Genomic DNA, 16,219 nt, shown 5'->3' with positions numbered 1-16,219 from the left:
AGCAATCTGAAATCTAGGATTGCAGAAATATACCTAAGCTTATGAAACTATTTGAGTTTAACACTGATTTCACTTGAGATTTCTTGCAAGTTTTATCATGTCAGAGATAGTCATAGAGCCTGCATTAATTCTTTACATTCAGATTCTGTTTGAAATTTTCTTCTGTTTTCTTATCACAGGTTATTTTTGTCATGATTTATTTTACCATGGTGAATAGATAGTATCAAACAACTCTGCTGTCTAATATGCAAGTAAAATAATAAGTCCCAGTCTGTAAAATTATCACTGCCCAAACCTGCTGCAGAAATCAATAAAGTTTTATTTTTGCCAGACACTGTGGTGCATTGCCTATAATCTCAACAGCTCAGGAGGCGGAGGCAGAAGAATTGTGTATTCGAAGCCAGCTTCAGCAACTTAGTGAGATTCTGTCTCAAAATAAATACAAAAACCTCTGGGGATGTTGCTCAGTGGTTAAGTGCCCCAGGTTCAATCCCCAGTACCAACAAAAGAAAAGTTTTATTGGTACACCGCCAATCCCTTTGGTTTATGTATCGTCAGTGTCTGCTTTTGCTGTAAATAGCAGAGTTGGAATAGTTGTGACAGAGATCATAACAACCTGCAAGCCTAAAATATTTACCGTTTGGCTTTTTAAAAAAAATTGCCAAAAGTTAATTAAAATAAGTAAATAAAAGTTTACAAAAAGAAAAAAATTGCCAGCCCTTCCCGTCCTTTATGTCAACAGTAATATTAGATGATGAATTCTACCTTTTTGAAAAATTTAATCTAAATTCTAAAAATTTAGAGCCTATAGTATTTTATTTTTTGAAGATCTCTGGGGATGGTAGTTGCGCCTTTATTTTAGGATACATAAGAAATTATTAAAACTTATCACTGTCAAGAAGATCCTCTCTTTGACTAGCATATCTGTTCTGCTGTGGCAGATATCTTTTTTCCAGTTGCTTAGCAACCTTTATGTAAGAATTTACATTTGAAAGCTATTATTTACCTCTGTTGACTTCTCCGCATGACTCCTGAAAAAAACTCAACCTGAATTATTTTCCATGTTAATTTTTTTTTTCTAATTATTCTCAGTTGAGTCCTTATTTGTACAACAGAACATTATTTTGGTGACTTTTTTTTGCCACAGTTCTCTCAAGGAATGTGCATAACCATTTTACATGTGTAAGAGAGAAGTTAATTCATTATATTCAAGGGATACCTATGGCATTGGCACTTTTAATCTGAGTCATAGCTGATAAAGGCCAAATACAAATATGCCAGAAGTTGCATAATCCGGGCCATATTTTCTCTTATAGTGACTACCCTATGAAATTAAACATAAAATTCACTGGATTTAAGATAAAAAAGTTTGACTTTGCTTCTACTGACTTTGCTAGGCTGTCAAATTAGTTTTAAAAGATTTATTTTTTAATTTTATCTTTGCAGCAATTATATACTGGATTTAGGCATAATTTTTTGGTTTTTGTTTCTTAGCCAGGCTTAAAATTTGAATTCATATCAATTTCTGAGATTATTTCATAATCTTTCTTTTTTCTCTCTTGTTCTCCAAGAATTCCCAAACAAAATTAATGATCCCAATGTGATTTCAACTAATTATTTTAGTGCCCTAAAATGCAAGTTACTTAGATTTATAATTTCAATAAAAGTAGATTTTAAAAGTCATCATTTTACAAGTTTCTTGCCTTCTGGCTTTGGTTTCCCTCAGGTGTGTTGCATGGTATCTGTTGCTATTTCTGGAGGTGGAGAACATTTATTGCCCTCAGCATCATTTGTTTTGATGCTTCTCATCTAATAAAGATGCTTATTAAATTTCTCCTTTTATTCCTTAAAATGCTTAAATTTCTAGTCTCTGGCCTATGAATAATTCTTTTAAATTTTTAAAAATATTTTTCCTCCATATCTAGAATAACCTTCACCTTTAAATATTTTTCTATTTGTATCATTGATACTTTAGTGAGTCTTCATTTAGCTGACTTTCTCCTTCCTAGCTCCTATCTTTGAAAATAACAGTAGTCTTTTGTTTCCATCTAAAGTATCCAGCTTTTCCCTCATTTGCCTGTTGATTCCTTTTTACTAGTTCCTATTACTTGTTTTCAATTAAATTACTTTTTTTCTTAATACCTAAAATTTAGATTATATGCATCTATAATCTTGATGAACATGTCTTTTTCATTGGAAACATAATCCACTGCCCACCTCAAGAGCACAGCTTACCTTATTTTATTTTGTTTTTTGGTACCAGGAATTAAACCCAGAAGCACTAACAACTGAGCCATATCCCCACCCGCCTCACCCCTTTTTTTGAGATAGGGTCTCATCACTAAGTTGGCTGAGGCTGGCCTCAAACTTGCAATCTTCCCGCCTCAGCCTCCAGAGTTACTGGGTTTATAGGTGTGCCACCATGCCTGGCAAGTGCAGCTTGCTTTTCAGATCTTAACTTTCAAATCTTGATTCTCAGCCCATAAGTATCAAACTAAGGCATCATTACCAGAAAATTGTCTCTAGATCAATCCAAGAATATTCTCAACTGCATGGCTCTTTCCTTGTCCTTGTTTGCAATTAAAATTCTGTCATTATTTATTTCATCTGACCCAACTTCAACTAGAGATATGAGATTTGTGAAACTATTGAAACCCAGGGTAGGGTAGGGGGAGAGCAGATATGTATGTATGTGTTAGTTTTAAAGTCATTCTGGTTTAGAAGTATCTTAGTTATCATACCATAAAGTTATAATATGTTTAAATTTAATTAGATGTCAAGACTGTTTAATTCTGCTCCCCTGCCAAGGCTTTAGCATCTTTTTTTTTGGGGGGGTGGGGGTGCTAGGGATCAAACCCAGGGCCTTGTGCTTAAAAGGCAAGCACTCTACCAACTGAGCTATCTCCCCAGCCCCCAGCATCTTTAACCCAGCCATTGAACATATTTTTATATTAGCTTAATCACATTTCCCTTTTTTTAAGGTAAACTTTACACCATTTTAGCTAGTTCCTCCTCCTTTTTACAGTTCTACTCATCAGAGAATTGAAATCCTCTTGAACTCAAATATTATCCTAGGAAAGACATCATCTCTTAAAAACATTTTTTTCTAATTCAAATGAAGAAACCTATATCACTGTTTCCCAAAAGATTAAATATTATTCTCCAGAGGAAAAAAGTGCTTTAGAAATTATTCCAAAGAACTGCTTTTAGAAAATGAAATTTTGTTCTTTCACATATATTTGATGCCTTTTATTGGTCATTTCTTGGTCTTTGGAAAGGCCTGTTAGAGTATTTTTAGAGAATACTTTACATAAACACAAAAAGTTTGTCTTTGGAAAATAATGATTGTGTGTACAACCATAGAAATGAAATTATGTACCCCATTTGTGTACAATGAATCAAAATGCAGTCTGTAAAAAATTAAAAGCTAAATAAAAATAATAAGAAAATAATGATTGTGGTTGTAGCTCAGTGGTAGAGTGCTTGCCTAGCATGTGTGAGGCACTGGGTTCAATCAGCACCACATAAAGAATAAATAAGTAAAATAAAAGTATTGTGTCCATCTACAACTAAAAAAAAAATTTTTAAATAATATGCAAAATTCTTTTCACTAATTTTCATTTCTAGACTTAAATTTGAAAGAGAATTGCATGTTTTTTTTCTTATATAGTCCCAAAGTTAGCATAAATGTGGAAAGTCCGTCCTCTTGAATACTATTTATTGCTGTGTCTTTCTCCACAGAGTGATGACAGACCTACTGCCATATCAAGTTCACCTACAACAGAAACAGGTAATAGACACAAAAGTGCAATTAACTATATCAAGATTATAATTCTTTACCAGAATTTTCTTGGTCAAGTTGATCAGTTAGAGACCTGTGACTTATTTTCCTGAGATAGAAATCAGACACAAATTGAAAACTTTCTAAACATTTCCCACTTTTTAATTCAACTGATAATTCCACTATTTAGCCATTCGATGAGAACAAATGAGCATGAGCCAGCAGGGCTATAGATTTGCAAGAAGGTATGTTCAGTATATTAGCATTTATTCTGTATTTATCGATATACCAAAATAACATGAGAATTAAAAATCCATACAAGGAGCCTCCCTGCTCTAAGGATTACTTTTCTGTGCCATAATTTTCATTAATAAACAGAATTCTCAACAAGCATGGTGGCACACACATATAATGCCAGCAACTCAGAAGGCTGAGGGAGGAGGACACAAGTATGAGGCCAGCCTCAGCAACTTATTGAGATCCTGTCTTCAAAAAAAAAAAAAAAAAATTAAAAGGGCTAGGGATGTAACTTAGTGACAGAGCACTCCTTGGTTCAATACCAAGTACCACCCCCTCAAAAAAAAATACAGTTATCATTTTATATCGTTGCCATGTTTGATTTTTTCTTTATGCACTACTTATTGAACTTTGTGACTGTGACATGTACATCTACGTTACATTTAAATTGCTTTCTATCTCCTTTCATTTCATTTGCTTTTCCATACTGATTTAGTTCATCATTCCACTGCATATTCTTATCCTGCTACTATCCAGAGAAATCAGCCCCCACGCCCTGAAAGCTTCCTTTTCCGAGCATCTGTCAGGGCAGAAACAAATAAAGGTATGTGATAGTGATTTTAAAGGTGGGGCAAGACAGGTTTGGGGCTGGGAAGGTGCTTTATATAAAGACATTAACTATAACATCTTTTAAACTTCTATACCAGAAGCTTTAAACTCTGTAGATGTCTGTGATCTCACTGACATTAAATCTAGAGCATCTTGCTTAAATTTGTTTTGATTAGAAAGTTTGTTAGAATCACCTAAAAGCAGCTGTTTTTATGTCTTTTGGTTTTTGGTTGTGGGGGTTGGATACTAAAATGGCCTTGAATTTACAATCCTCCTGCCTTAGCCTCCTGAGTAGCTGGGATTACAGGCATATGCCACCACACCCAGCTAAACAATTTTTGCTGCCCACCCCTCACCACACACCTCCTAGGGATTTAGCCTTGGGACACTTTCCCACTAAGCTACATTCCCAGCTCTTTTGATTTTTTTATTTTGAGACTAGCTTTAAACTTGCAAGACTGCTGCCTCAGCTTCCTGAGTCACTGGGATTGTAGGTGTGTACCACCATGCCCGGCTGTATTCACATTTTTCTGTCTTGATAAACTGTTGACATTTGTATGCTGCATAACCAGCAATTTTACTTTGAGAAATATGCACATGTGTATACAAAAAAAGGTCCAAAAATGTTCATAGCAGTATTATTCATAATAGCCCCAAATAGAATGTATAATAAATTGTGGTGTATCTGTACATTGGAATACCATAAAGGTAATGAAAATGAACAAATAACTCTATACCACTACATGTATAAATCTCATCATGTTAATCAAAAGGAGCCAGACACAAAAGCATACAATATGAGCTGGGGATGAGGCTCAGTTGGTAGAGTGCTTGCCTTGCATGCACAATTCCGTGGGTTCAATCTCCAGCACCACACACACACAGAAAAAGCATACCATGGTTTAATTTACAGAAAGTTAAAAAATAAGCAAAACTAATCAATGGCTTTTGAAGTCAGCATACTGGTAATCTTCGGGTACTTGATGGGCAGGGAAAGCAAGAGGGCTTTTAAAGGCACTAGCAGTGTTTCATTTACTAATTAATTAGTACTGATAAAAATATTTATTGTCTCACTTTTGTGGAAAATTATTGATCTCTGCTATGTGTGTAGTTTTCTGTATTTTTTTCAATTAAACCATTTTTAATTTGATGGAATTAAATAAAGTAGTTAAGCCAAATGGGTAATGAAAATTTCTGAGTTTTTTATAGTGTTCTGTTGTTACTGTGTATATTTGAAATTTTCCATCATAAAAACATTTTTAAAAACTCAATCCAGAGAGCAGAAAATGATGTCCTTGCAAATGATGTCCTTACATTGGACAGATGTATCTTCTTAGCACTGGCAATCACTTTTTTATCTAACAAATTAATAATTTTCTAGGCCATGCTTCACCTCTTCTCCCATCTTCTGTACCTACCACAGATTCTACAGATCCCATATCAAGACAGAGGGAAGAAGAGCTGAAATTAATAGACCAACTACGAAAAGTACGTACATTACCTTTGAATTGCACTTTTTCAGTGATACTACCATAGTCTATAATCCCATAATCACTTGTACACAGAATTAGTAAGTATCCATTATGGTTGTGTTTTTGTGATAAATGTAAAAGAAATTTTGCTACTAAGGAAATTCTTTTCAACTTTTTGCCAAAGGAAAAAAAAAAGGGTAATTTTTAGCCCTATGCATTTTAAATTATTTTTATTTCCTTTCTACTTCATGTTTTAAAGAAATCTTACAATAATAATTTATATGCATATACACATGTACATACACATTTACATGTGGTAAGAGATTGGCTATTTTATTTTGGAATTGAAAGAGAATCTAGTCCTTTTTTTTCTTTTTATCTTTTTACTCAGAAAATTGTATATGAATTTCTGTTGTACTTTGCACCCTAACCCTAGCTGCCATATATACATGTATGATCTCCTTATTTCCTTTTTATCTTGATTTCTAACTAAGTATATTCCATTGTAACTCCATTATGTCTTATATGTTAATCAGTCTTCAATTACTGTATTACATGTTTTCCTGTTCTGTCAGCATATAGAGTACCGGCTTAAAGTGTCTCTGCCTTGTGATCTTGGAGCAGCTCTAACTGATGGTGTTGTTCTTTGCCATTTGGCCAATCATGTGCGTCCTCGATCTGTCCCAAGCATTCATGTTCCCTCACCAGCTGTGGTAAGTTTATAATGCTAAAAAGTGGTGACTATTTATAAGACATTTGTTAAGCACGGTGGCAGTCATTCTGCTGAATGTTAGGGATGCAAAGGGTCTAATCCCTGCCTTCTTGGTTTCACTTCTAGAGAAAAATAGACATGTTAATAATTTTCAGTAATGTGATAAATGTTATGAGATATGTAAGGGGTATGCTATAAAGATACAAAAAAGAACTAGTTAACTGCCTAGAGAGTTCAGGGAAGCCTTCCTAGAGATCAAATTTGAAATAATTTCTTGAAGTATGAGTAGACATTTGCCAGCAATACAGAGAAAGAGGAAGGCATTCTGGGCATAATGTTCAAAAACTAAAGAAGTGGGCTGAAAATGTAGCTCTGTGGTAGAGCACTTGCCTAGCATGCTCAAGTCCCTGGGTTTATCCCTAGCATTATGGGGGCTGATGCGGGGAACGGTCATGACATATTCAAGGAGTTATTAAGTTGTTCAGAATGAATCATACATTGGGTATAGGTACAAATGGCAGGAGATAAAGATAGAGAGCTGAGCCAGGCCCATGTTGCAAAGACGTTATGAAACATGTCAAGGAATTAGAAGTTTATCTTAGTGGAGATAGTGGGGATACAACAAAAAATTTTTTTTCATATTTTCATTGTGCATTGTAATTACACATAATTGTGGAATTTATTGTTATATATTTGTCTATGTACATAATATAGCAATATAATTTTGCTAGTTTTATTCCCCAGTATTTCCCCTTTCCTTCCCCTCCTCCTTCCCCTGGGTTCCTTTTGTCTACTCTGTTGATCTCCCTTTGATTTTCATAAGACCCCCTGCCACTTTCTTTTCCTTTTTCCTCTCTAGTTTCCACATATGAGAGAAAACATATGACCTTCGACTTTTTGAATTTGGTTTATTTCACTTAACATAATGTTCTCAAGTTCCATCCATTTTCCTGCCAAAGATGTAATTTCATTTCTCTTTATGGCAGAATAAAACTCCATTTTGTATATATACCACATTTTCTTTTTTTCCAAGAATAGAATTTTTTTTTTTTTGGGGGGTGTTGGGGATCAAACCCAGGGCCTTGTGCTTGCAAGGCAAGCACTCTACCGACTGAGCTATCTCTCCAGCCCCAAGAATAGAATATATTTATAAAGAATATTATGTGAACAAAAGCAACTCAGAAATATTATTTCCTCACACATAAGGCAACTAACGCCCTGGTATCTCAAAATCCTTTACTAAAGGAGATAGTTCTAGTTCTAGTTCAGGGGGTTTTGGTTATTTTTTTAATGTTCCTTTTTTTCTTCTTTTCATCTGCTTCCATCTTAAGCTTAACTTCTTCAGCTATAAGAGCTCCTAATTTCTTGTTCTTTGCTTTCTTAAGCTTTTCTTTGATGGCAGCCACATCAATTTTAGTTTCAGTAAATGCTTCCTTAGGTTTCACAACTGTTTTTTCTTTAAGTGGAATAAATGCTTTGTTTCTTTCCTCTTGTGTCTTACTGAGAGCTTCTGCTTGTTTAGCCTTTATTGCTTCCATTTTTTGTTGCTTCTTTTTTTTTCCGTGCTGGGGATTGAACCCAGGGCCTTATACTTGTGAGCCAAACACTCTACCAACTGAGCTATATCCCCAGCCCTTGTTGCTTCTTTTGATTCACCTTCAAAAAGTATCCACCACTAGCCAATTCTTTATCAATCTGACTTTCTGGGTTGTGGTGGTGGAACTGGTGTGTATGCTTTCTTAACAGTTTTCTTCTTTGGTTCCTTGGGTTTATTCACAGTTTTGTGTTTGAAGTGTGGCAAGAATCTTTCCCACCTTTGTGATGGTAATTCAGAATCATTTGCTAACTCTCATTTAATCATTAAGGTTTTACTTTGTTACTTTTTTTTTTTTGCGGTGCTGGGGATCGAACCCAGGGCCTTGTGCTTGCAAGGCAAGCACTCTACTGACTGAGCTATCTCCTCAGCCCTCATTAGGTTTTAATGTTATACATGGGATGAATATTCTTCATAGTATCCAGAACTACTTTTCGAATCTCTTGTAAGCCACTAAAAGGTCCAGTGGCTGAAATTCTATTTGCATGAACTATAACATAACAGTTTGTAAGGAGTTCCAATGCCTTCAACGTAGCATCTTTCGGACCAATAAGCCATTGTCTTATTTTTACAAATTGTTCCTATTTCTTACTAAGGACCCTATTTTAATGATATCACACACAACATCATCCTGAAGAATCCATACTACCTTTTCAAATGAAACACTCCTTGCCAATAGGTTTCTGGCCCTATGATATATGGGCTAAAAGTCTTTTTTTTTTTAATTTATTTTTATTGTAAACAAATGGGATACATGTTGTTTCTGTTTGTACATGGAGTAACAGCATACCATTTGCATATTCATACATTTACATAGAGTAATGATGTTTGATTTATTCCGTTATTTTTTCCTTCCCCCCCACCCCTCCCACCACTCTTTTCCCTCTATACAGTCCCTCCTTCCTCAATTCTTGCCCCCCTCCCACCCCCCATTACGTGTCATCATCCACTTATCAGTGAGATCATTCCTCTTTTGGATTTTTGAGATTGGCTTATCTTACCATGATATTCTCCAATTTCATCCATTTGCCTGCAAATGCCATAATTTTATTATTCTTTATAGCTGAGTAATATTCCATTGTATATATATACCACAGTTTCTTTATCCATTCATCAATTGAAGGGCATCTAGGTTGGTTCCATAGTCGGGCTATTGTGAATTGAGCAGCTATGAACATTGATGTGGCTGTATCTCTGTAGTATGCTGATTTTAAGTCCTTTGGGTATAGGCCGAGGAGTGGGATAGCTGGGTCAAATGGTAGGTCCATTCCAAATTTTCTAAGGAATCTCCATACTGCTTTCCAGAGTGGCTGTACTAATTTGCAGTCCCATCAGCAATATATGAGTGTACCTTTTTCCCGACATTCTCTCCAACACCTACTGTTGCTTGTATTCTTGATAATCTCCATTCTAATTGGGGTGAGATGGAATCTTAGTGTAGTTTTGATTTGCATTTCTCTTATTACTAAAGAAGGTGAACATTTTTTCATATGTTTGTTGATTGTTTGTAGATCTTCTACTGTGAAGTGTCTGTTCATATCCTTAGCCCATTTGTTGATTAGGTTATTTGTATTCTTGGTGTAGAGTTTTTTGGGTTCTTTATATATTCTGGAAATTAGTGCTCTATCTGAAGTATGAATGGCAAAGATAGTCTCTCACTCTGTAGGCTCTCTTCGCATTGCTGATAGTTCCCTTTGCTGAGACAAAGCTATTTTGTTTGAATCTATCCCAGTTATTGATTCTTGCTTTTATTTCTTGTGCTATGGGAGTCCTGTTAAGGAAGTCTGATCCTAAGCCAGCAAGGTGAAGATTTGGATCTACTTTTTCTTCTATAAGATGCAGGGTCTCTGGTCTGATTCCAAGGTCCTTGATCCATTTTTGAGTTGAGCTTTGTGCAGGGTGAGAGATGGGGTTTAGTTTCATTCTGTCGCATATGGATTTCCAGTTTTCCCAGCACCATTTGTTGAAGAGGCTATCTTTTCTCCATTGCATATTTTTGGCACCTTTGTCTAGTATGAGAAAATTGTATTTATCTGGGTTTGTGTCCCTGTCCTCTATTCTGTACCATTGATCTACCTGTCTATTTTGGTGCCAATACCATGCTGTTTTTGTTGCTATTGCTTTGTAGTATAGTTGAAGTTCTGGTATTGCGATACCCCCCTGTTTCATTCTTCCTGCTAAGGATTGCTTTAGCTATTCTGGGTTTCTTATTCTTCCAAATGAATTTCATGATTGCTTGCTCTATTTCTGTGAGGTACGTCATTGGGATTTTAATTGGAATTGCATTGAATCTGTATAGCACTTTTGGTAGTATGGCCATTTTGGCAATATTAATTCTGCCTATCCAAGAACATGGGAGATCTTTCCATCTTCTAAGGTCTTCCTTAATTTCTTTCTTCAATATTTTGTAGTTTTCATTGTAGAGATCTTTTACCTCTTTGGTTAGATTGATGCCCAGTATTTTATTTTTTTTGAGGCTATTGCAAATGGAGTTGTTTTCCTCATTTCCCTTTCAGCTGTTTCGTTGCTTGCGTATAAAAATGCTGTAGATTTATGCGTGTTGATTTTATAGCCTGCTATTTGGCTGAATTCATTGATGAGGTCTAGAAGTTTTCTGGAGGAGGTTTTTGGATCCTCTAAATAGAGAATCATGTCATCAGCAAATAGTGACAGCTTAACTTCCTATTTTCCTATTCGTATCCCTTTAATTTCTTTAGTCAGTTTAATTGCTCTGGCTAGAGTTTTGAGGACAGTGTTGAATAGAAGTGGTGAAAGAGGACATCCCTGTCTTGTTCCTGTTTTTAAAGGAAATGGTTTCAGTTTTTCTCCATTAAGAATGATGTTGGCCATGGGCTTAGCATAAATAGCCTTTACAATGTTCAGGTATGTTCCTACTATCCCTATTTTTTCTAGTGTTTTGAGCACGAAGGGGTGTTGTATTTTGTCAAACGCTTTTTCTGCGTCAATTGAAATAACCATATGATTCTTATCCTTAAGTCTGTTGACATGATGGATTACGTTTATTGATTTACGGATGTTAAACCATCCTTGCATTCCAGGGATGAACCCCACTTGATCGTGGTGCACAATTTTCCTAATATGTTTTTGGATACGGTTTGCCAATATTTTGTTAAGGATCTCTGCATCTATATTCGTCAAGGATATTGGTCTAAAATTTTCTTTCCTTGATGTGTCTTTTCCTGGTTTGGCTATGAGGGTGATATTAGCTTCATAGAATGAGTTTGGTAGGGTACCCTCCTTTTCTATTTCCTGGAATACTTTGAGAAGTATTGGAATGAGTTCTTCTTTGAAGGTCTTGTAAAACTCGGCTGAGAATCCGTCTGGTCCTGGGCTTTTCTTGGATGGTAGGTTTTTAATGGCTTCTTCTATTTCATTGCTTGATATTGATCTGTTTAAATCGTGTATGTCCTCCTGGTTCAGTTTGGGAGGAGCACATGTCTCTAGAAATTTGTCAATGTCTTCGGTAGTTTCTATTTTGTTGGAATACAGATTTTCAAAGTAGCTTCTCATTATGTTCTGTATCTCAGTGGTGTCTGTCGTGATATTTCCTTTTGCATCACGAATTTTAGTAATTTGAGTCTTCTCTTTGTTAGTGTGCTAAGGGTTTGTCTATTTTGTTTACTTTGTCAAAGAACCAACTTTTTGTTTTGTCAATTTTTTGAATTGTTTCTTTTGTTTCAATTTCATTGATTTCAGCTCTGATTTTAATAATTTCCTGTCTTCTACTACTTTTGCTGTTATTCTGTTCTTCTTTTTCTAGGGCTTTGAGCTGTAATGTTAGGTCATTTAATTGTTGACTTTTCATTCTTTTCTGGAATGCGCTCCATGCAATGAATTTTCCTCTTAGTACCACTTTCATAGTATCCCAGAGATTTTTGATATGTTGTATCGTCATTCTCATTGACCTCTAAGAATTTTTTAATGTCCTCCCTGATGTTTTTTGTTATCCATGTTTCATTCAATAGCATATTATTTAGTCTCCAAGTGTTGGAGTAATTTCCTTTTTTTATTTTGTCATTGATTTCTACTCAGTCCGTTATGATCTGATAGAACACAAGGCAGTATTTCTGTTTTTTTGCATGTCCTAAGGGCTGCTTTGTGACATAACACATGGTCTATTTTCGAGAAGGTTCCATGTGCTGCTGAGAAGAAAGTGTATCCACTCGTTGATGGATGGATTATTCTATATATGTCTATTAAGTCTAGGTTATTGATTGTGTTATTGAGTTCAATGGTTTCTTTGGTTGGATTTTGTTTGGAAGATCTATCTAGTGGTGACAGTGGTGCATTAAAGTCACCCAGAATTATTGTGTTGTGGTCTATGTGATTCCTGAAATTGAGAAGGATTTGTTTGATGTACAGGGATGCACCATTGTTTGCAGCATAATATTTACTATCGTTATGTCTTTCTGATTTATGGTTCCCTTAAGCAGTATGAAACGTCCTTCTTTATCCCTTCTGACTAACTTTGGCTTGAAGTCCACTTTATCTGATATAAGGATGGAAACCCCCACTTTTTTTACTGAGTCTATGTGCGTGGTAGGTGTTTTCCCATCCTTTCACCTTTAGTCTGTGGATGTCTTTTTCTATGAGATGAGTCTCTTTCAGGCAGCATATTGCTGGGTCTTCCTTTTTAATCCATTCTGCCAGTCTATGTCTTTTGATTGATGAGTTTAGGTCATTAACATTCAGGGTTATTATTGAGAAATGATTTGTATTCCCAGTCAGTGGGCTTATTTTTGGTTCTAAGTTGGCTTGGTTTCTCCTTTGAGTGGTTTCTCTCTAAGGTAGTTCCTCCCTTTGCTGACCTACATTATTGTTTTTCATTTCCTCCTCATGGAATATTTTGTTGAGAACATTCTGTAGTGCAGGCTTTGTATTTGTAAATTCTTTTAACTTTTATTTATCATGGAAGGATTTTATTTCATCTTCAAATCTGAAGGTTAGTTTTGCTGGGTATAGGATTCTTGGTTGGCAACCATGTTCTTTCAGAGCTTGAAATTTGTTGTTCTAGGCCCTTCTAGCTTTTAGAGTCTAGGTTGAGAAGTCGGCTGCTATCCATATTGGTCTCCCCCTATATGTAATCTGATGCTTTTCTCTTGTGGCCTTCAAAATCCTACCTTTATTTTGAATGTTAGGCATTTTCATCATAATGTGCCTTGGTGTGGACCTGTTATGATTCTGTGTATTTGGTATTCTGTGTATTTGGTGTTCTATAAGCCTCTTGTATTTGATTTTCCATTTCATTCTTCAGGTTTGGGAAATTTTCTGCTATTATTTCATTGAATAGGTTGTTCATTCCTTTGGTTTGTATCTCTGTGCCTTCCTCAATCCTGATAATTCTTAAATTTGGTCTTTTTATGATGTCCCATAGTTCTTGGAGATTCTGTTCATGATTTCTTACCATTTTCTCTGTTTGGGCAACTTTATTTTCAAGATTAAATATTTTGTCTTCATTGTCTGAGGTTCTGTCTTCCAAGTGGTCTAGTCTGTTGGTGATGCTATCCATTGAGTTTTTTATTTGGTTTATTGTCTCCTTCATTTCAAGGATTTCCGTTTGGTTTTTTTGAGAATCGCTATCTCTTTGTTGAAACGATCTTTTGCTTCCTGCAATTGCTCTTTCAGCTTATTGGTATTATCATTCATTGCCTGCATTTGCTCTCTTATCTCATCCTTTGCTTCGCGAATCATTTGAATTATGTATAATCTGAAGTCCTTTTCTGACATTTCTTCTAACGTATTGTCATTGGATTCTATTAATATAGAATCTAGATTTGTTTGGATCATTTTCTTCCCTTGTTTTTTCATGTTGTTCATGTATCTTCCCCTGTAGCAGTGCAGATCTGGGGTATTGCAGATTTCCCCCTATAGGCTCAGAGTGGCCCTATAGGTTCCCAAAACCCTTTCTTTAAGGGGAGATCAATATTAGCAGTGCCCAGATCAGACACTATGCAATCCTAGACCAAATAGCCCCTGTGGGGACAATAACAGAATTGTTATAATAAACAAAATGAGCTCAAATATTATCTTCGGTAAAACAAACAGGTTTGCAATAAGGTCTGCAGTTTCTAATGGAGGACAAAGAGGATGCAGAGGGATGTAGAATGTGGCTGTTAATGGGATAAGAAAAGAATATACAGAAGTTCTAGAAAATAGAAAAGGTGAGAGTGTAATCAAAAGAAATCGGATGTTAGCATGCAAAAAAGGGAGAAAGAGACTCTGAGGGAACAGGTAAACAAAAGGAAAAGAGAGCAAGAAAAGTAAAGAAATAAAAACAAATTTTTTTGAAAAGGAGAAAAAAGAAAATCTACAGTATAACAGTCATATACTAATGAAACCTCCCAGTGTTCAGTAGCTTGATGCATGAGAGGTACCTGACAGTGAGCTTCAAGCCTCCAGCAGGCGTCTCAGGATGGGATTTGCCCCACCCAAAGATCGGAGCTATGGCTTCCAGGATTATCCAAGATGGCCGCTCCGGCTTCGAAATGTGTTGGTAAATGGGGAGCTGAAGCTCAGGGGTAGATGTGGTCAGCTGGAGGTCCTAGAGACAGGATGCAGTTGGTCCAGCAGGGGACCTGGAGGCCGGGTGTGTTTGGTGTAGTTGTGGGATCCTGGAGGCCAGGTGCAATCAGTCGGTTTGGGGTCCCGGTTTTAGGGATCAGTCAGTTGGTCTGTGGGTTCTGGCGGCAGGGAGCAGTCAGTTGATGTGGGGGCCCCAGAGGCAGGGAGTGATCAGTCGGGCTGAGGGATCCTGAAGACCAGGCTCAGTCAGTCCGGCCAGGGGTCCTACGGGGCCTGGCTGTTGTCTCAAAATGGTGGCAGCCACGTGTAATCAAACCTGCAGGTACTGTAACAGTGAAGTTCCAGGCAGCAGCAGGCAGCTGATGCTCCACTGGTGGTTGGTGATCAGTTTGCTGACTGTTGTCGGATCATCAGGAGGTGAACCTCAAGCATTGGGTGATGGATAGGAGTAAGGCAGGCGATGGACAGGAGAGAGGCAGGCAAATGGTGGATGATAGACGCCTGACAGTGAGTAATCTGCACTCAAAAAAGGCGTCGATATACTGGCAGACCGCAGGTCATCACAGCAGACAAATGGGTAAACACCAGGGGATCAATAAGCAGCAGAAACTGCCTCACCGAGAAACAGATATCCTCTGCTTGAAACCAGCGTTATGGAGCACAAAGAACACAGCCTCCCTCTAGTTCACCATCTTGGATCTCCCAAAAGTCTGCTACCCTTGATCAGGTCCAGGATTGCTTCTGCACCAAAGGCCAACATTTTTTTTTCAAATAAGCCTCTTCGTATTTGGGGAACAAAGTTGCAAAACTGCTCTCTTCCAAGAGCCCTCTGGGATTGTCCTCTTTAGAAAAATCTGATTCCTTCTAACCAATTTTCAAATTGCCTTCAGTGGTACTGGAAATGAAGCCGTTCTTCCCACATTTTCTTTATTCATACATTAATAAATACCTAAGCTAGTTCTATAGTTTGGCTATTGTGAATTCTGCTGTTAAAAACATGGGTATGCATGTATCTTTATAATATTCTGACTTTAATTTTTTAGAATAAATACTGAGGAGTGGTATAGCTGGATTATATCGTGGTTCTATTCCTAGTCTTTTGATGAACCTCCAGTTGATTTCCATAGCTATTGTACTAATTTACAATCTTACCAACAGTGTAAATGTGTTCCTTTTTCTCCGCATTCTCTCCAGCATTTGTTCTTGGCGTATTCTTGATGGCTGCCATTCTAACTGGAGTAAGAGGAAATCTAAGTGTAGTTTTGATTTGC

General features: G+C 36.5%; 1 protein-coding gene across 10 annotated transcripts in view; it reads left to right on the top strand.

Moving 5' to 3' along the window:
- LRCH3 (leucine rich repeats and calponin homology domain containing 3) overlaps nucleotides 1-16,219 on the top strand; it is a 120,063-nt gene that overhangs the window by 92,009 nt on the left and 11,835 nt on the right. For 6 of the 10 annotated variants that reach the window (XM_079156185.1, XM_079156183.1, XM_079156184.1 and 3 more), the window contains 4 exons: nucleotides 3,742-3,790; nucleotides 4,515-4,622; nucleotides 6,009-6,115; nucleotides 6,675-6,812. In XM_079156185.1, coding sequence (XP_079012311.1) covers nucleotides 3,742-3,790; nucleotides 4,515-4,622; nucleotides 6,009-6,115; nucleotides 6,675-6,812 — 402 coding nt within the window. The remainder of the gene's footprint in view (nucleotides 1-3,741; nucleotides 3,791-4,514; nucleotides 4,623-6,008; nucleotides 6,116-6,674; nucleotides 6,813-16,219) is intronic. The other 4 variants (XM_079156179.1, XM_079156187.1, XM_079156186.1 and 1 more) reach the window with 2 other exon arrangements.

The sequence above is a fragment of the Sciurus vulgaris genome (assembly GCF_902686455.1).
Source record: "Sciurus vulgaris genome assembly, chromosome: 10".
Lineage (NCBI taxonomy): Eukaryota > Metazoa > Chordata > Mammalia > Rodentia > Sciuridae > Sciurus > Sciurus vulgaris.
The sequence above is the reverse complement of the archived record's forward strand: the minus strand, read 5'-3'. Positions and strand labels throughout refer to the sequence as shown.